Raw genomic sequence first — 19,766 nt, 5'->3', positions numbered from 1 at the left:
AGAGAGAGAGCGCGAGCCCAAGTTAAACCCTAGGCAGGCTATATCAAGGCTTCTGGATAAGATAAATACATACACAGCTTGTCTACTAAGACACGGCAAGGCGGCGAGATCCTATCCATCAAAAGAGGGGATTTGACAAAATTGCTCGAGTGGCAATCTCAGCTTAACTGAGCCTTGGTGCCAGATGGTGTGTTGCAACAAGAGTGCTTGGGGCTGGAAGAAGGAAGGAAGAAGAGGACAAATTCTTGAGATGGGAGCTGCAGGGACTGAAGACTAAGGGGCCTTCTGGGAAGGCTCACAGTGACACATTTTAGGAAAAGAGGAGTGGGTGGGGTGAGTGCTGAAAAGGAAATCCCATGACCAATTACCAATAGAAGATAATATTTGTAGCTCAGAATAGGGATCTCCAACCTTGGCAATTTTAGGACTTGTGGATTTCAACTCCCAGAATTCCTCAGCCAGCATGGGATTCTGGGAGTTGAAACCCACAAGTCCTAAAGTTGTGAAGCTGGCTGAGGAATTCTGGGAGTTGAAGTCCACCAGTTGTAAAGTTGCCAAGGTTGGAGAGCCCTGCTGCAGAGGACCAGCCCTGTCTTCTAGAAAAGCATCATGTCGTCCTTCCTACGGGAGGAAGGCCTCTTCCATGCTATCTAGAGAAGGCATCTTCTAAAGAGGGAGACAGGCTTTCTGATCCAGGAATAGTGCTTTCCACCAAGGACAAATTTATGCAGAATCAATTAGCTTAAACTCACTGAATTAATTCTTTCTTTCCCCTTGATAGCCAAACCCCTGGGTGCACACACAAACATGCAAAGCCAAGGGGAACCTCTAAGAGGAGAGTAGATTCCACAAAGATATGAAAGATGCCCAATTCACCCAACACAAAGGGCCTATTTGTCTCCTGTCTGTGGCTGCAGGTAACTCACAGCAGGAAGAAACAGAAAAACGAGGTAAAGGAAGACACACAACCCTCTACAAAGAAGATTAACGTCTGTCAGCAACAATCTGGCCACAAAATTAAGTGACATACCAGCTCAGGAGGAACTGAGCTTAAAAGATGAGAGGACATGCGTATCTTTATCACACACTGAAAGTCAGAGGGGAAAATGTGGTGAAACTAACATCTTGGCATCGAGGAGAGATTTTAGATGAGGATAAGAAAATTGAGCAGGTAAAAGAGGGGATATCTCTCATCTTGGAAATACAGAAAGGTGCCTTACAGTCCATTTGGAAAAGAGTATTTTTGCTGGGGTCTGTAAAACCTTCTACAATAGACCCTGAATCCCCCAAATGAGCCCGTCAGAGAACAGGCTGGGGTTGAGGGCACCACAGCTGGAAGGACTCCTCAGATTCTGGGACAACCAGGTCAGGACTCTGCTCTGTGACTGTGGGACACCACAGGCTTTAGGGGAGGAGAGGGGCTGGCCAAAAGTAGGTTCAATGAAATACTCAGTAAGAGAAAAAGAGGCAGGAGGGGTCCAGTCCATGTTCTCCCCAACCCCACTTGGCCTAAGAGGCTGGAGGTGGTCTTGAGTCAAATCTCTTGCTCTGCTGAGGCTGGACTTCTTCTCTTAGAGAACAGTGAATCCTTCTCCATCAAGTTCAACTGTTCCTAATCCCATCATCCCTTTCTAAAGCCTCTTGACTCTGAGATTAGCACCCCTAATTTACCAGCCAACTACAACCCACATACATTATTTTCTAAAAACGTCAAGATTTTGCTTTCAGGAGTCAGTCCAAACACCTGATAGTCTCATGGATGATCAATGGGGATGAAAAGGGAGCCATCTCCTCCTGCAATTCAGGGAGCACAATTAAAAGCAGTGAGCCAGGCAGCCATCCAGGAAGGAGAGCAACCGGCACACGGCGGGACACTGTGGCCCAACTTGAGGCAGTTCCCTTTCGTTGCTTTCAGGAAGAGCACCTTGGGCCGGCAGGTATTCCCACATTTGCAATTGCTCCCCGTCATCAAATGAGAACCCCAAGACACCAAAAGACACAAAACATTAATTTAAATTAATGAAGCTCTTTTGCATGGTCAGATGTGAGCATGACGAGAGGAAGGCTGACTTTATGCCCTCCTCTCCCTGGCTTGCCCTTGATCTGCTCCTTGGAGGGGGTGAAGGTCACCTGGAATCAACATCACTGAACAACCCATAGAGTAGGCTAGACCCTATGACTATACAACTGTAGAAATAAATAAGCCGCACAAACAAGGACTCAAGGAATCAGCTTTCTTAAGAGTCTGGAAGGAGAAAATTATAACGAGGCAAAATACTTGACGGTCAACATAAGAAAAAATGATGGTTAAGGCACACAGAGAGGAAAGGTTTTATTATTTCAGTAGACCCAATATTTTTGAATGTTCTCAGAGAAAGCAGAGCATGTACGTTGTAGGACAGGGGTGAGAGCATCATGACAGACAGACAGGAGGCCAAAGACTGCCAGGTGAAGCAAGGTGGAAGCCACACGGGCTGCTTCTGAAGTGAGAAGAGCACAATCTCGCCTCCCGTGCTGGACTCGACCCACAAGTCCACTTCTGGCCATGAGCCCAAGAGGGAAGAAGAAGACAAACCCCTGCAAGAGAAGATCCCGGGGGGACGAGGGAGGTGGCATATGGCTACTCTCAGGTGCTGAGACACCTGTCCTGGAAAAGGCAGGTACGTAGTGGCCAAAGGGTGGCTCAGAATGATGGGTGGGAGGAGTCAGAGTGGGGCTTTAAGGGTGGCAAAGCAGCCATCTTGGGTACAATGGGCTTGCAGCTGGAGAGGGTGAGGTAGTTGCACGAAAACCAAAAATCAAATTAATTGTCTTTAGGAAGAGTGATGCCTGTGGACCAGAGCTGAAAAGGAGAATCGGTTCTCTGTATTTTAAAGAAAGAAAAGCAGAACTCAAGTTGAACTAAAGTCGGTCACATCCACTTGCAGACTACGGTACCCTAAAGGTTTCAGCCCTGTTTGGCTCCCTTGAAGGTGATTCAGAAGTCAAGAGGCCCTTGCAAGGCCAACAGCCCCAACCCTTTCATGTCACATTACCCAGACAAGAAAAAACAAAATAAACCAGGAATAAACAAAGTTGGAAAGAAGCCTCTCCCTCTGTTTCACGGTCCCTCATCTCCAGCCCCCCTCCCTTTAGGTAAAGCCAAACACATCTTTGGGCTTTGACCCGGAGGGCTTGTGAAGGTACTGTACCTGCGGCGATGGTGGTGGAGATGGTGGAGATGGTGGTGATGGTAGAAAGGGAGGTGGTGGGAGGGAGAGTTGTGGGAAGATCTAGATAAAAACACATAAACAAAGAAAAAAAAAAGAAAAAAAGCAAATTAAAAAGAAATGAGCAAAACACAAAAATGGTCAACAAATTAACAAAGAAGCCAAACGAAAAGATGATGGTTAACAGCTTGGCTCAGTCCTGCCGTCACTGATGGTGGCCCCAGGGTGATGCCCCTCTTGCTTGGGGTGGGTGAGATCCAACCACAGTTAGCCTCCTCCTCCCCACCCCTCCCCCCCAGGATAGGGAGCTGGGCGGGTGAATGGAGAGGAGATGGAACAGAAAATTAGTTACAGATGCAAGGCCACACGGAATGGCACGGGGAGGACCCCCCTCCAGAACCCACCAGAGAAAACCCCACTGAAGTTGCATGTTCCCCACAGGAAGGAGAGCTATTTGCACCATTTATGAACCATATTAAATCCTTGTGTGTTTTGGTTTCTTCAGCTGGTGCTTTGACATCTGAAAAAGAGGGGCCAGGCGTGTGTGTGTGTGTGGGGGGGGGTGCGGGCAGAGAAACCCCCGCTGCGTTTAACAGATCAAATATCAACACCAAATAAGTCTGTGCCTCTTCCTCTTTGCTTCCTCCAGAAGCTTCCCCCCTCCATCAAGCCATCCCAGCAGGATATAAAACTACTTCTAAGCCGGTAATAAATACAAAAGGGAACGAGAATGTCACGACTAAATATCAAGTTGGATGCATGGAAGATTTTAGCGAGATTTCTTTTAACATAAAGTCCATGTCTTTGGGACTTATAAATATTCAGACCCAGCCCAGGATTCATGCATTTTTCTTCTGGTTAGTACATTTCATACTCCAATGGGTGAAATAAAGGGGGATTCTCCCCTTTTCCTTTCTGACCACCCCTGGGTGCGACCGTGGAGAGCAGCGCAGCCAAGGACATGGCAGCCAGGTAGCGGGGACAAGACTCCGTCGTCACACTCCATCATGCACAGATGCTGCTGCAGGGCGCGGATGGAGGGTGTGGCCCCCATAGCGCTGCTGAGCCGCCTGGGCGATCTGTTGCAGTGGGGCGTGGAGGCAGGTGGCCCTGCGGGCAGGCGGGGCACAGGGTGGCAGGCAGGGTGGGGGTGGGGTGGTCTTTGGGCAATCAGTTTCTAAAAGGTTCGCCATCACTGGCCTATAATGCCAGCTGCAATCTCTCCTAAGAGCACTCAACGTTTGCAAAGAACTGGTGGCCTCTTGACTTGCTAGAGGGAGGACAGAAGGGAGGAGAGGGAGATGAGATACTGGAGGGAGAGAGAGGAAGCGCCACATATCGCTGCCCAAATGATCAAACTGAATGTGTTAAACACAAGACCCGACTTTGAACTTGGGAATGAATCATCAGTAATGGAGCTTGAAACGATTCAGAGGCTTTTGATTTCAAATTTTATCTTAAGCATGTCAAACTTCTCATCACTGACACATCTACTACTCTTTTATCTTCAAGAGAGCTCTTGGATTTTCTAATTAATAAATCCAAACTTGAATTAAGTGTTTCACCTTTATTGTGTGCTTGGCCCAACTTCTTCAGGAGGGAGTAGATATGGCTGGGATGCGGGGCTGCTGAGGAAGCAACGCTCGGCTACCCAACCCTCCAGAGACCCCTTCAGCAGACGCCAGGCAAGAGAGGCCTTTTGGGCACCGAATTAAAGGACTGGACCATCTGGGAAGGCAATGGCAGCGGAACAAATTGCTTTGTTCCTGGAGTTCAGTTTCAGAGAAGCTACCCGGCTTGATCTGACTCCAGCAATCAGCCTCCAAAGCCTCTGGATGCCCCACAGCGGGGCACAGCACAGGTGGTCCTCTTGTGTTTGATCCTGGATCAAGAAAGAGGCTCTCACTTTATCTATTTCTCCTACGTCCATGAACTCAGCTCCCACACAAATGTGCCAAGATTCATTTTAGAAGATGGCCACATTCGTCCGCAGCAAGATGGTGGCGGTCTCTGAAGCCATGCTGCTGCTCCAGGTCACAGCTCCTTTGCACATAAACAGCATCCGGGTGGTTTGTGGTGGAGGATGAGTTTGGAGACTGCAGTGGGATAGGTGCACCAGGACCAGAGATTCTCTGCCTCCTCCGTGATGAAGGCCACAATTTTCCAGAATGGAAAGGAGGCCAGGAAAATTTACCCCCTGTGTGTGAGTCCAGGGGATAAACACAACACCAGCTTGTTACCTCTCACACGCAACTGGCAGCAGCATAAAAGGTCATAAGGACCTTCCTTGTTCAGTGAACAAGGTTCTCTACAGCCTGTCGCTTGGGGCCATTTTGATCCATGCTCTGATACAGGAGATCATCAAGGAAATCATATCCTCTTGCAAGATTAGGAAAGGGTGTTTTCCTACTCAAAAAAAAGTGAAATATATTTATTCTATACAGCTGGTCAAGCACAGAGAAAGATGAAAGGGAAAAAGTACTGAGATGTCTTGAGGTCCAGGACCTCTGACTTCTCCATGTGAAAACAAATTTGGCCAGAAGCAGCCAACTTGGCCGGAAAGTCTAGAGAACACAACTTCCAGCCAATGCGTCAAGCACCAGTTTGGGGTAGCTGACCTGACCTGTCACTGTTTGGAGAGATCAGGGATGCTGATCACATTCGAATATGCCAGGCCTGTCAACTTCTGCCCAGCTGGCCCTCAACCAGGAAGGGTTCTGCTAAAAAGAGAAGATTTGGGTTTGGAGTCCAAGCTTGACTTCTAGTGAAGGGAGACCAGTGCTGGTCTAGTATGTTTTAGATGCAAGAGAGCAGACCAGGAGACTCTTCTGGAAACTTAAGCAGGGCTCCATCTAGTTACCAATTCCTCTGGGATTCAACAACTGCTTGCCTCATTTTTACATAGGAACCACAGGAAGGATAGCATCTGTTCAGCTCCCGTGAGAGGCATCAACTTGGGCAGGAATAACAATTCCATTTGCCTCTTAAAAGAAGAGGGGGCCCAACTCTGTGAGAAGAATCCCCTCTTCCAATCTGTGCTTCTTCTTGCTCTTCTTAGCCCAACCAGTGTCCACTCCTGAACACTGATTGTGGATCAGCCAGTGCCCTTTGTTTCATTGGGAAAGCTGGAGAACACCAGTAAGCTCAATCATACAGGAAGGAGAGGTGTTTTTGTTTTTGTTTTTTTTAAAAAAACCCACTGTAAAGGTTCCTCAGAGAAACCAGAGGGCAGACTATGTCAAAATGCTGCCAGCTTTCCAAAACGTGGCACCACTAGCCAAGATATCAACCTGTTCACACCTGCAATCAAGTAACTTCTCTCTATAAAGTGGTGTCTCTATGTTTCTCACCCATTTTCTTTAAGCACACACTTATTCTGATTAAAGACAATATTTAATGATTAGCCCTATTTATTCTGGGAGGAAAAAAACTTTGCAATTGGTTGACTGATGGAAGCTTTCTACTTGACCCCTAAGAGGAACAACCTGGGACTCGGCCCTTGGTGCCTTGGCTTGAAGCACAGAGGAGGCTTCAGTGTGAATCAGTACAAAGATAAAATACTTGCAGGGAGCACCGCTGGGGGGCCAGGGCAGGCGTGGGGAGGGAAGAGTTCAAAGGGGGGGGGGAGGAAGGATGCTTGTAATGCCTCCACTCAATTACCTAAGCTTTCATGTTTCCTGCTGAGCTGGCTCTGTCAACTAAATCCCTGAGATTCCATAGTGATATTTCACTGAACGGGACTTCTGACAACAGCCGCTGCCATTCAGGGATGCCATGGCTGCTTTCATTTTGGAGCTTTGGAGTCCATCTGCCCTCTTGGCTGGCTGCCGTGGCTTTCAACCCCTCAAACTCTCAACAGGGTTGAACCCATTTGCAAGCAGATCCCTGGTTCTGTTCAGGGGCTGAGTTTATTGCTGCTGCTGATGCCCAACTTGAAGGCCTGGTCCAAGGAAAGGACGTAGTCTAGCAGGAATTCTGGGAGTTGAAGTCCACAAGTCATAAAATAGCCAAGGTTGCCTACCCCTGCCCTAGACTATGCACCAGTGGCATTCTCAGCTGATGATCTGAGGAGCCCTGGTTAAAACACTAAAACAAAAATCCCCCGTTTTTCTTCACAGTTCACACAGCTCAAATAGAATATGAGTGGGGACGTGGCTGAACTCGTCCAGCCAAAGCATTTTCCCTTCCTGGTTTGGGACTGCTCCTTCCGCAGACAAAATTGTAAGGGCAGGACTGGTCTACTCGGTGCCAGAAGAAGACGACCTCGGAGTCAGGAGGAGGAAGGAAGGAAGGAAGGAATGAGAAGCTAACCAGCTTCGTTCCAGTTATGCTTTCTTTACAGTACGCTCATGCTGGGCCTGGGTCCAAGGAGGGCAGCTGACCAGAGCAAAAGGGGGCTCGTTTGCCGACACCACGCCCCCTCCCCAAAGACCTCGAGAGCAATTCTGCATTAAGGCATCTGGAAGAAAGGTGCGCTGGTCTCACGTACCGTATACATAAAGCGTGTAATCAGAAAAGGCCGTCCCCACTTGATTGGAAGCCTCACAACGGTATGTGCCGTTATCGCTTTTGTTTAGGCTGTCAATGTGGAGGTTTGACCCTGACACCAAAACGTGCTGGGGCATCTCATCGTCGACTCTTAACCACGTCACATCAACAGGCCTGAGAAGAAGACCCAAAGAAGAACATCGTGAAAGACCTTCCCGGGCCACGCGGCTCCCCCATCCCTGCGAGCATAAACTCCAGCCCCAATGAGTCTGTCTGAGAGAAGAAAGAAAGAAAGAAAGAAAGAAAGAAAGAAAGAAAGAAAGAAAGAAAGAAAGAAAGAAAGAAAGTCAAAACTGTCTCCGCCCGAAGGAATCAGCTAATCATAAACAGAAAAGCACACTGGGGGGGGGGGGAGGTTGAAATGATTTCCAGTCCCTGATCTGTCCAAGCCAGAAGCTGAGCATTTTCTTTCAAGTCAGACATAACCCAACCACTACATAAATCAGTGGTAAATCTTATGGCTTTCTGAATTACTCTGGGCACCTGGAATGTAATTGCCAAGATAGCAATCTGTTTCTCTCTTATTCCTTCATAGGAAGAGTAAATATTAACGTTAAGCCACAATGTGTGATGGGTTCCACACAATGAATAAATTAGAATATATCACAGAGAACAGGAAAGACAACACTGCAAAATACAACACTCAAAAGCAAAACTCAGAAGCATGCAACCAAGCCAAGCCAACAGGAGGGGAAATTAAAAAAAGAAATAAATACAAAAGAGAAACGAAGCCGAAAGATTTTACCTAGCGCAATGTGTCTCTTCTGTCCAGTGCACCTTTCCTTGCAAGACAGCTCCACTGAACAGAATCGCTGCGTGTCAGTTTTAGATTTGAATGCATGGTGGAACATAATGGATTTGCTGGTGTGTGTGTATGTGTGTGCGTGTGCACACGAGACTTCTAGCTGAACTGGCCCAACCAGGAACATATCGATTAGAGAGTGAGGTTTTTTAACCTTGGCACCTTTAAAATGTACAGACTTCAAGTCCACACATCTTAAAGCTGCAAAGGGTGAGAAACACTGGATTAGAGATATCTCTGTTCTGGTTAATTCATTTGAGAGACTGAAAAAGGAAGGCTCAGATGCAAAAGCTGTGAGTTGTAAAGAATTAATAGTAAGTAACACCCAGCCTACAAAGAACCCTTTCCTTGCTCAAAATATTTGTCGTTTCTTCTGCACTAATGCTCTGCAAAAAGATTTTATCACATTCCTGTTCAGAAATGGCTCTTAAGAGCCTGGATATAAAAAGCTACTGAAAAACTGCTATAATGCTTCAATTTTTGCAACAGCTTATTAGCATCTTCCATTTAGGGATTTGGGGGCTTAGGGAAATGAAAACCTGACAAATATGAAGTACTTAGTATGGGTGAGAAGGGATCTTTCTCTCCTATAATTCCATGCCTACCATGTTCAAGTAGGTGGCATATCCCAGTCTTTCTGCAGCCCAGCAGAGATCCAGGGTCTTCCGCTCACATCCTGTCTTTCTGGAGACACGCCGGCAGCTTCTCTACTCTACAATGACTGAAGGCCACCAGCTGCCTCAAGTGGGATGGTGGATGGCACCTGCTTCAACCACAGATGCCATTTTGGTACCTCCACTGCCTGATGGCCACAAAGACCAGTGCGAGGAGCAGGATAGAGAAGAGGCCGAGAGACGGGGGGTTCAAGAAGGGACAACTGCCAGAGGGTGGCAAGCCAGAAGGGAGTTTGGCCACACAGCAACTCAAGAGAGGTCCTGCTCTGTCACAGCAAGCCAACCCCCATGTCAGAGCCTCACTTACTCTGGTTTCCCTTTGACTTGGCACAGGAGTTCAAGCAGGTCTCCTTCCCTTGTGAGCGGCTGCGGAGGAGAATTCTGCAAAACTTGTACTTCAGGCTTATCTGCACATCAAAGACACAACACAGACAATGAAAAAGAGAGGAAAAAAAATAAGAATGAATGAACGAATGAATGAATGAATCACCCCATTACAAAAAGACACCAAGCAAATGGCTCATTTGGTTAATTCTTTAAAAAGACAGGTCCTGCAGAAAAAAATTGTCAAGTGCTTACTGCCGCTTGCCGTTTGCCCCTCGACTGGACTTTTTGATCTGCAAATTATCCTGGCATTTCCCCAAATTAAGTTGACTAATAAGCTCCAAACCTCACATGTTGATAAGAAACCTGCACACCAAGGCAGAGGCTCCCCCTGATTCTTGCAAAAAGAAATTTTGTTAAATTAAAGTTTATCTCTGAACTCATTCGAGCTAAAGGAAACTCATTTGCCTTCACGCTGTGGTGAAAAGGCAGATTTGCGGTGTTCAGAATTGATACCTTTTATCATGCATCATATTTTATGGGCCAGCAATCCTTTATGCGGTGGCAAATTAATAGGCTGGGCTCTTGTGGGAGCATTTGACGAGAAGGAGAAGGCTGAGCGACGCTCCGGTTTCTGCAAGAGCCAAGGAAATTCTCAACTCCCCCAAAGCCGCAAGGGGATGAAAGCATTTTACACCCAGGCAGAGAATCTGGGAATCCTTTGGAAAGACCCTGTAGGAGAATAGCAGTTATGGAGACGGTTGCCCTAAACCAAAAACCACAGCACAGATGCAATACCCAACGTCACCAGGACACCTTCAGAGGAAGATCATCTCTTCCTTGCCATGGACATTTTAGGGGAGAGACAAAGACTGGCCAAACCAGGAGGAGGAGTCAAACAGAGAATTAGTCTGGAATCCTTGTGTAGGCACAAAAAGGTAACTGATTCCCCTTGAATGCCATTGAATCTTATCTAGTCTGGCCCAAATAAAAGCCACCAGTCTGGGAAGATTCCTGTGTCATAGGCTTGAGCAATCATGTAGCTAATTGAACTCTTCACGTGTAGATCTGGTTGTTTGCACTGGACACACTGAATCAGCACCTACTGTAATTTTAGGAATGGCCAATAATAAAGAAACATGTTAGATTCTGGTTATTTGTATTCCTTACAAATCCTGGGATACAAGCCAGGTTAGGGACAGACATGTACAGATTAAAAGACAAACACAGAGACATTCACAATTAAATGCAAAACACTTTTAGCGACCACATTTTCTATCCTGGTGGCAGTGTCAATGAAGTTGGATCACTTTGCAAAACCTAAAGACGGAGAGTTGGAGCAGATCCTGGCCCATAATTGATCAGATAAGGAGTCTTCAACTCAATCCTCATAATGAGAGGACGATACTAACATCACAACTGAATTATAACGAAGTGTAAGGTTTCCAATTATCCTATAAGCAAATAGCTTAACAAGGTGTCTTAAGCATCACCATTCGCAAATTCTATAGTGTGACACACACAAGTTTTAAAAAAAGCAAGAGGAGAGGAGAATGTGCTACACCTTAAAAGAGTCACAAATTTATTACTGCATCAGCATCTCATGCCATAAAACTCATTTTCTCTGTAACAGACTCACATCGCCCCTCCTTCCCCTCTGTCAGTGGTTATAATTTGAAAATGCTATTATGAAGTTGACGGTATCATTTAAGATAGATAAGTAAAAGGTAACACAACATAATGCAAAGTAGGCACGTAATGCACATGCACAAATACAACACAACCCACAGCTTTTCCAGAAGCAAGGAAGGGGCTGCTCTTTTGACACTGCTGGAGGGAAAGCGTTGGACTCCACTGACACAACCACCAAAAGTTGTACAACCAGGTCAGAATGAGAGAGTATCTGGACCTCTCATTGTAACATAACCCAAATCTGAAATTCCCATCAGCCCCACTCCCCTCCCCCTTTCACCTGCCCTTGCCCCCTTTTCACCTGGGACTCAGAGTCTCCTACTGGTCCCACTGCAAGTCACACGAAAAAAGTCTTGGAAGGCAGGGGAACCCAGTGTTAGCTCTGAAATACTCAAGGATCCCCTCGTTCTGTTCCAGAAAAGCAGGCACTGATACACTTGGACTGAGAAAGAAAGTCAATTTTTAAGAAAACCCTAAAACCAGAGGAGGAGGAGAGCAAATTGGAGTAAGTGACTCTTTAGACATTTGTGGAAAAAAAAAATGAAGGGAATCAATTAAATAAGTATCAGCTAGGGCAGAGTTTCATGGATAAGAAAAGAAAACTGTGGGAGATCCACGCTGGTTTAATGAGCAATCAGCTCTCCCCCAAAAACAAGAAAGACTGACGAGGAAACCAGGGAGAAATCAGAAATGAACAGGATCTTAAACTACACAGGAAAAGCAGAAAGGCAACTAGCAAAGGAAAAATAAATAAATAAAACAGAGAGGCATGATAATTGTTGCACACTGAGTATCTAGAAAAAAGGATTTTAAATAGGAACAGGAAAAACTGGAGAAAGCTATTTTAATAGACTTGCAAGGATGACATAAGGGAAGAGAGGCTACTGTAGATGGAATTAATGGGAACAGTATAGTTTGGCAATGCTTATTAATGGAAAAAATGGGTCAAGATGCAATTAATAAGGAAAAATGAAGAGCAAAAATACAGTTTAAATAGTAGTATTATTGTACTGTTGATTGACGTTGGGCTATCATTAACCAGTGGGCGTCTGTGGATAGCAGCTGGTATAAATCTAGTAAACCTAATAAATCAATAGTTTTGATTTTGAGATTAAAACCACACACACATTCTACATAATAGGAAGAACAGGAAGGGAAGCATCCAGAGGAAACAGGAGACATCCTGACCTGAAAGGATTTTTTTACAAAAGTGTGGGATCAATAGCAACAAAATCAAAGGGGTTTTTTTCCCCAAAGGGCATAGAACAGAGATAGTAAAGATTAAGCCATCCTCCTCATCCTCCTAGAATAACAGAATTATTAGCATGAAACAAAATCAGAAACTGAAGAATCTCCCAGCATGAAAGGAAGACCACTGAGGAACTCAGAGCTGTAAAAAAATGAGTTTGTGAAAAAGCACAATCAACAACACTGAAAGTGGAGGGTACAGCAAGCAAAACTGAGTATTAGCACAATCTTTTCATGAGAGAAAATCAGTTTTAATGATGCATGTCACAGAATAAAAGAATTGCAGCATTAGAAAAGATTCCAAGGATCCTCTGGTCCAATCCCTGCAACATGGATAAAAACCAAGTCAACCATCCGTGATGTGCAACCTCTTCTGAAAAGCCTTAAGGACGGAGAACCCCAAACCTCCACAGATAGACAGTTCAATTATTGCACAGATCTTACTGACAAAAATATTTTCATTATATTTAAATGAAATCTAGGTATCTGTAATTTGCACTCCTTATTCGTCCTACTTTTGTAACAATGAAAAATAATTCCTCATTATCTTCCCTTTGGCGTCCTCATGAGGACCTGCACCCTGATGATACCCCTTAGGCCCCTTTTCTCCAGAATGAACCTCTCAGTGTCTCCGGCCTTCCTTGTAGGCCACGTCCTCCGCTCCTTGATGCCCTGGTTGCATTTAGCCAGTCAGGCATGGATCCATATTAGTGCTGTGCTATCTAAAACAGACTTTAGCAGTTTGTCAATGAGAATGTCATGTGGAAACTTTGCTGATATTGAGGTAGATTATCCCACTGCCTTCCCCTTTTCCAATAAAGAAGCTCCCTTGTCAAAGAAGGAGACCAGATTTGTCTCACATGGCCTGCTTTTGACAAAACCTTGCTGACTCTCAGCAATAATGGCATTATCTTCAAGATGCTTACAAATGGCCTGCTTTATTATTTGCTCTAACATCTTTCTAGGTATTGATGTTGAGTTCACTGGTTGATAATAACAGGATGCTCTTTCTTTCTTGGAGAGGCGATTGCATTGGCTCTTTCCCAGCTGTCTGGCACATCCCAATTCTCCAGGTTTCCTCAGAGTTAACAGACAAAGGTCCTAAGAGCTCCTCAGTATTCTAGGGTGTATTTCAACAGGGTCTGGAGGAATAAACACTGACCTACTCAAAAAGATCAAAGTCCAGCATGATCCCATGTCTTTGGATCTGTGGTAGTTTCTGATCAAATGCACCACACTGTATCTTGCACTGGAACTGGGGGGCTCCATGGGGGGCTTTGCTCATGTGGGCTCTCTTGTAGTTGGGACACGGAGCAAGTCCAATAACTACAAAATCTCTCCCCATCTATAAAATCAGCTTTCCACAATGTAGGACATTACATTCTGGAACCTCTGTCTCAACCCACAGCTGATCAACTGAACTCACTTGGGCTTTCAACTAGATTTCAGTGAATTAGCCTATTTCTCTTGTCAAAGTCTGAGAACTAGAAAGCTGCTTTTCAACGGGATGGAAATGACACACCTAAATACCTTCATCGGGAAACAGAACAACCCCAAATGAGATGCCCCCACAACTGGAAACATTTGGAGACACATCCAAGGCCAAGTTCACTTTTATGAGTAGGCAACATGTTTTGTAACTCATACACTGCTAGCAAGTGACACCCCACACAGAAGATCAATACATATCCTCTGAAATCTGGACGAAGACTGCATTTATGTCCCAGTGACCTCTGGAAATCCAGCAAACCTACCTTTCTGGGCTCCAAAGGCAGCTTGTTTGCATCTAGACACTGTGTCCAATATTTTCTTCTCCGCAACACTCAGAAGTTATGATACACAGTCACTTAGTAATGATAAACCAGGTTGAAGAAAACATTTGGCTGTTCCCGCTACTTGTGAAACTGAAGCTTGACTGATCCTTCCCTCCTATCTTGATAGCAGAAGCAGCTGAACTCCTAGGCCACAACATGTGTAAGGCATAGCTCTTCCAACCCTCATGGGTGGCAGCCCCAGAGCTGCAAATCATGGAAGAAATGAGGCAGGGAATGATGGGCTAGAGAAGCGATCCAAGCAGGGCAGGAGAACAAGCAAAGCAGCTGGACCTCAACCAGACCAAATGGGTCAATGATGGTGGAAGGGACATTAGAGCCATTTCAGGCACAGAAATGCTTTGGGGCAGTCTTGAGCCCATCATCCCCTGAAGGATGCTGGGGAGCAGTAGTCAAGAAGGGCAAGGAAGACACAAAAACAAAGCAAATAGTTTGGCATTATTCACAGAGTTCAGATAAAACTAAAAATTGAATCCTCTTCACTCCCAGGCACAAATCTGTATCAATTCCCTTATTCCCTCACAAAGTAATAGATATTTCAATCTGGAGATTAGGCCTGGATTTGCTAAATAACCTTCAAAATGCATTCCCTTCCTTGTTCTTGGAAAAACCCTGTCAACTTCTTGTTAAATTAGCTGGTTAAAGACTGCAAACCCTTCAGCATTTGCCACCAATCACAAGCTGCACGCACAATTTGCCACTGTGCAACAAAGACAAAGCCCCCAGATCAGAGGATGAGATGTGCTCAAGGAACAAGGCACATTTTGGCATCAAAGATGGTAGGGAACCCCCACCCCACCCCCACCCCATTTTATTCCCATCAGCGTGGCTTTTTAGTCATCCTAAGCATCCCAGGCTTTGGGGCTCAGGATCAGGTGTCACTCCCCACCCAATTGCCTCCTTGCTGGGCGGGGGAGCCCTGCGCTGCTCCTGCCTTTGCTCTACGCTTTCCACCAAATTCCTCTGAGAAAGACTTATTAATAAGCTCACAAACGAGCACCCAACTGGGAAATGTCACAAAGAAGGGAGGCTAATGCTCCAGGAAAATCAAATAACTGTACAGTCAGCTGATTGGGGGGGGGCTTTCATATTTACAATAATGCTACTAATAATATAGGGCCCCCAGTAAATCAGATATTCTGAAAGGGTCAACACCTCACTGAACAAAACAGCTCATTTATTTATGTTCAGAAATCTCCAGATGATAAATTATATTGAAGTTAATCACTTCACTGCATACTGGTGCAATTAATATCTGCACTCACCAGAAGCATGCAGATTAATAGAAACACGAGCTGCCTGCATTGGTTGGCGTCTTCCTTTCTTTGTTAAACATAATTGGGCACCGGGTATTCTCTTGGTATAAACAACTAACAGGGGTTACTGCGGTTTCCCTGGGTGTGTGTTTTTATAGGCATACAAGCAGACATTACAAATATCTGGGTTCTATTAATTATGACTCTCTTCTTCTCCTGTGGCTTTAAGGCTCTACTGCCTCTCCCTTAACATTGCTTCACCCAAGGAGGGGAAACGCAGAGACCCCGGCACATCAAACACAGGCAGCAAGGCAGCTCTTCCCTCCTCTTCACTGTTTTAGCATAAGATCTTAACGATGTCCTCATCTGCTTTAAGGCTCCATTTTTGTTTTTAGACGTGAATTTGCACACAATCACTTCCACAGCTGTGAATGTACGCAAGTCAACCAGTGCAGACAGACGCACTTCAAAATGGCCTGCGGCCAAGCCTTTACCAGCAGCTAAAAATCCCAAAGCAAGATTCTCAAATCTTCTTTATCCAGACTTATTAAAAAGGGGAAAGGCATTTGTTTACAAACATCTTGGCAACTGGAGAGTTGTATTAAAAAAAAACAACAATTTATCTCTACATTTTTATTGCAGACATTTCTTGATTCTCTTACTAACCTCCCTTTGGGGGATGTAGCTTTCAGGTAGTTACCAGGTACAGCTAGCTGGTAAAGAACGTGCAGCTCCCCTGCACTTACAATACTTTGCAATTCGCCATCCTCTTTCCCAACTTCTGAAAAACCCATTATCGCTACCTTGGATGATGGCTTGGCCGGTGAGACCTGCTGAAATGTAAAGTCAACCCTGGCACAGTAATTTTTCCCCTGGAAGTGTTAATTAAATACTCTGATGGACATTAAAGCAAGAATAGAACTTGTAGTCAAGCAAGATATCCAACACTTTAGATGGTCCTCTAGCTACTCTTGGAGGACAAAGGGAAACCAAAACTGTTCTCTCCCCGAAGGACTGACCGCTTCTTGAGGGAGAAATCATGCTGAAGAGCTTCTGAGGTTAGGACAGCACATCTCAAAATGCCACAGAATCCACACCCTGATACTTGGCCTCTACAGGACAGCCCTTTGGTTCAGGAACATCTGAAGCAGCTCAGTTTCAGAGCTTCATGGATGGCAACAACATGAAGAAAGAATTGGGGACACATATTTAGTTTTAGTTCTCCCACTCTAACCCTTTTGTTACACAGGCCAAATTTCTTATCCAGAGATCCTGCATGATGAATTTTTGAATTTGTAAAACAGTAAGGTTACTTCCGAGGAAGCTAGTTATGGCTTATCTGTAGACAAAACTCTCAGAAATGCTATCATACAAAAAAGGCTCTGCCAGATGCAAAATTTAGCTTCCTGCCTGAAAGATCTTTGTACTAATTTAAAATCTCCTTTCTCCCCCCTCTTGTTTGTACAAGTTACAAATACCTAAAACACAACTTGCTCCAAACTTCAGAATATTAACTATGAGGAAGAGGAACCATAATCCTTGCTTGCTGTCCAAAATTTCTTTCACTTTGCCATCTGTTTTGATCGCTGTCCTCATCACCCCAACATTTCAGCAACTCTTGGCTAGAAGTGATGGGAGAAGGCATCACCCCCCCCCCTCGCTATTCATTCAAAGACCCTGATGGCCATAGGACAGAACAGAGACAATGCATGCTCCAAGGAGGGATATTCTTTGGTCCAACAGAGGCTTCCAACATGCACAGATATGAGCCCAAGACTAGCCTGACCACACTTCTTCTAGACACGAGGAGAGACTGGAAGCTTCCAGTTGTTATATGCCACACACCAATTTACTTGGATGTGTGGCAATGGTGTGTGGCACCATACTGAAGCTAATTGCTCAGGAAGCTTATGGTATTCTTCATTCAAAAGTTGCCTTTTGCTCATTCCCATATCAAACCTTTTTCTATGGCTTTATGTGGATTTAAGTTAATGTTCTCCTTTTAAGAACTTGTCCAGAATCTTTTTCTCAAGGTGAAGGGCTCATCTATCCTGCGACCATTCTCAAAGACTTCTTTCTCATTTTCACTCTTCTTTCCATTTCTGTGCTAACGCTAACATGCAGCTGTCTATTCAAGCCTTTGAGCAAACATGAATTAGCTCACAGCCTTGAGAAAGCTCCATAGATAATTTGAATTTCACCTACTCATACCTTCCTTTTTATTAAAAGCTGCTACCTTCTGACTTCTATCTTTTACTAAGTATGCCCAGTGAAAAAATAACTGGTTGTGACTGCGCATTCATTGGTCCAGGGGAAAAGGATGCCTAGATCAGCTCCCACCTGGGCCAGGCAGGGAGAACCAAGGTCCAGGATCTTCAGTGTCCTCTTCCACCAGGTCTCTCTCTCCAGCTGCCAACTGGGCAGCAGAAGATTGGATGCAGCCCTGCAATCCAACGTTAAGACTCTTCTTGTTGCATGGTGGCAACAAGTGGTCATCTAACAGGTATGAAGTCCTAACAGTGAGCCCAGCTCCAGGCGCCAATTGCAAATCCCGGAGTCCAGCAAGCTTCTGAGAATGGGCAGTCATTGGGCTTGGTGTTTACAAAGTGTTATTCTTCTGAGCAGCTGCCAGGAAACCAGGCGATATAGTAATTTGGACCTCAAGCAACAGACAAGTGAGCTCTGCTTCTCTCTAAGCTGCTGTGGCATCAGCACGCCAAGAGAGAAGCAGGTAAGGTTTGGTTTGGGTGAGACACAATTAAAGAGTCTTCAAATACTACCGTTTCTCCACTGACAGAACTAATCCAGGACATCTTTGACCTCAAAAATGTTCTGATTAGATCCCTGTGAAATAAATAACTTCCTGGCCATGACATTCTTACTCATTGCTCTTTGAGATGAAGCCTTGGAGGTCTCCTGCACGGTCCTCCCTGGGGTTGGAGGATGGGAGGTCCTGACTGTTTTCCAAGGAAGTCCCACTCTGCGTACTGACACACGGATGTAAGTATCTGTGAAAGCTTTTCCGATCAGACTTAGCAAAGGTGCTAATATGTTATTAAAGCTAATGGGGCTCTACCAGAAATGCTAATGGACAGAACATTTGCATAAATGAATTACACATTAGCACAGTGACGAGGCTGCCACAACCTGCCAATTTAGGTAATATCTGATGGTTTTTTTGTTTTCCCATTATAGGGATGTTCCTTCCCCAATACTTTTGGGTGATATGAAAATTGTAAGCAAAATGCTCATAATGGAACAACATAATGAAGCAGAAGAAATAAATTAACATGGGGGAGGTTCTTTGTGTAACGTTATGGTTGAATTGCAAATACAAAAGGCAGACATCGCCCTGCCATAGTTCTGGCTCATGGTGAAAGTGGCTGGCTGCTTAAGCCATGAATCCTTCCATGCTTCGTATGGCACTGCATCTGAACGGCACTCAGACGGGATGGGGCACATGCCAACCCCCGGGATGCCGCTCACGGCTGCCAGAGTCCTGGGCAATACTTCAAGGTAAGCAGCAAAAGGAAGCACAGGCAGATCTTTTCTGCCATCCTCTGGTCCTCTAATTGCCTGAAATAGGAAGCCACAGCTTAGTGCCAAGCCAGTAATTTAACTTTGTGGATTTACAGAAAGTTATCTTGCAAGGATAATATTTATAGGATACGTGGTTATGCAGCATTTCGGCATAAGCAATAGTGACAGCCAAAGATTCAGGGGGGAAAAACAGCATAAATGGGGAAAGGAGTCGGTTGGAGAAGCATGAGCCACCAAGGAGCCATGCCAATGTTTGACAGGGTCTCTGGAAGGGCTGCTGCTGATATTTCAAGATAATTTGATGGTGAACCTGAACTCGCTGCTGCCTGATCTCTGAAGTGGCCCAGAACAGCCAGCTCAAAGGCCGCTGGCAACTATTAAAGAGGAGAATTGAACTTCAGGACTTCGTTCAACACAGCTTTAACTGAGCCCATTATTTTGAGATATAATGAGGAACTGAGACGACACAGTGACCAGAAGACACAGGAATCATATTCCAACACAAGTGGAAGACCAGGAAGACTCTTCTTCAACACATACAGTATACTGAGCCTCTGGCCTCACTTAAGCTGATGTCTTCCAGATGTTGCTGGAGTGAACCTCTCATAGATTCTAGCCAATCTGGATCTATGGCTGTGATT

At 45.2% G+C, this 19,766-nt stretch overlaps 1 protein-coding gene across 11 annotated transcripts in view; it reads right to left on the bottom strand.

The window, feature by feature from the left end:
• Positions 1 to 19,766, bottom strand: part of CADM1 (cell adhesion molecule 1) — a 233,240-nt gene that overhangs the window by 26,530 nt on the left and 186,944 nt on the right. For 8 of the 11 annotated variants that reach the window (XM_039350478.1, XM_039350483.1, XM_039350480.1 and 5 more), the window contains 3 exons: positions 9,541 to 9,640; positions 7,699 to 7,871; positions 3,192 to 3,272 (listed from right to left, as the gene is read on the bottom strand). In XM_039350478.1, the coding sequence (XP_039206412.1) occupies positions 3,192 to 3,272; positions 7,699 to 7,871; positions 9,541 to 9,640 (354 nt within the window). The remainder of the gene's footprint in view (positions 1 to 3,191; positions 3,273 to 7,698; positions 7,872 to 9,540; positions 9,641 to 19,766) is intronic. The other 3 variants (XM_039350477.1, XM_039350481.1, XM_039350482.1) reach the window with 1 other exon arrangement.

This window comes from Crotalus tigris, unplaced genomic scaffold, assembly GCF_016545835.1.
Source record: "Crotalus tigris isolate CLP2741 ecotype Arizona unplaced genomic scaffold, ASM1654583v1 scf7180000018340.3345759, whole genome shotgun sequence".
Classification (NCBI taxonomy): Eukaryota; Metazoa; Chordata; class Lepidosauria; order Squamata; family Viperidae; genus Crotalus; species Crotalus tigris.
This window is presented reverse-complemented; position numbering and strand designations above follow the sequence as displayed.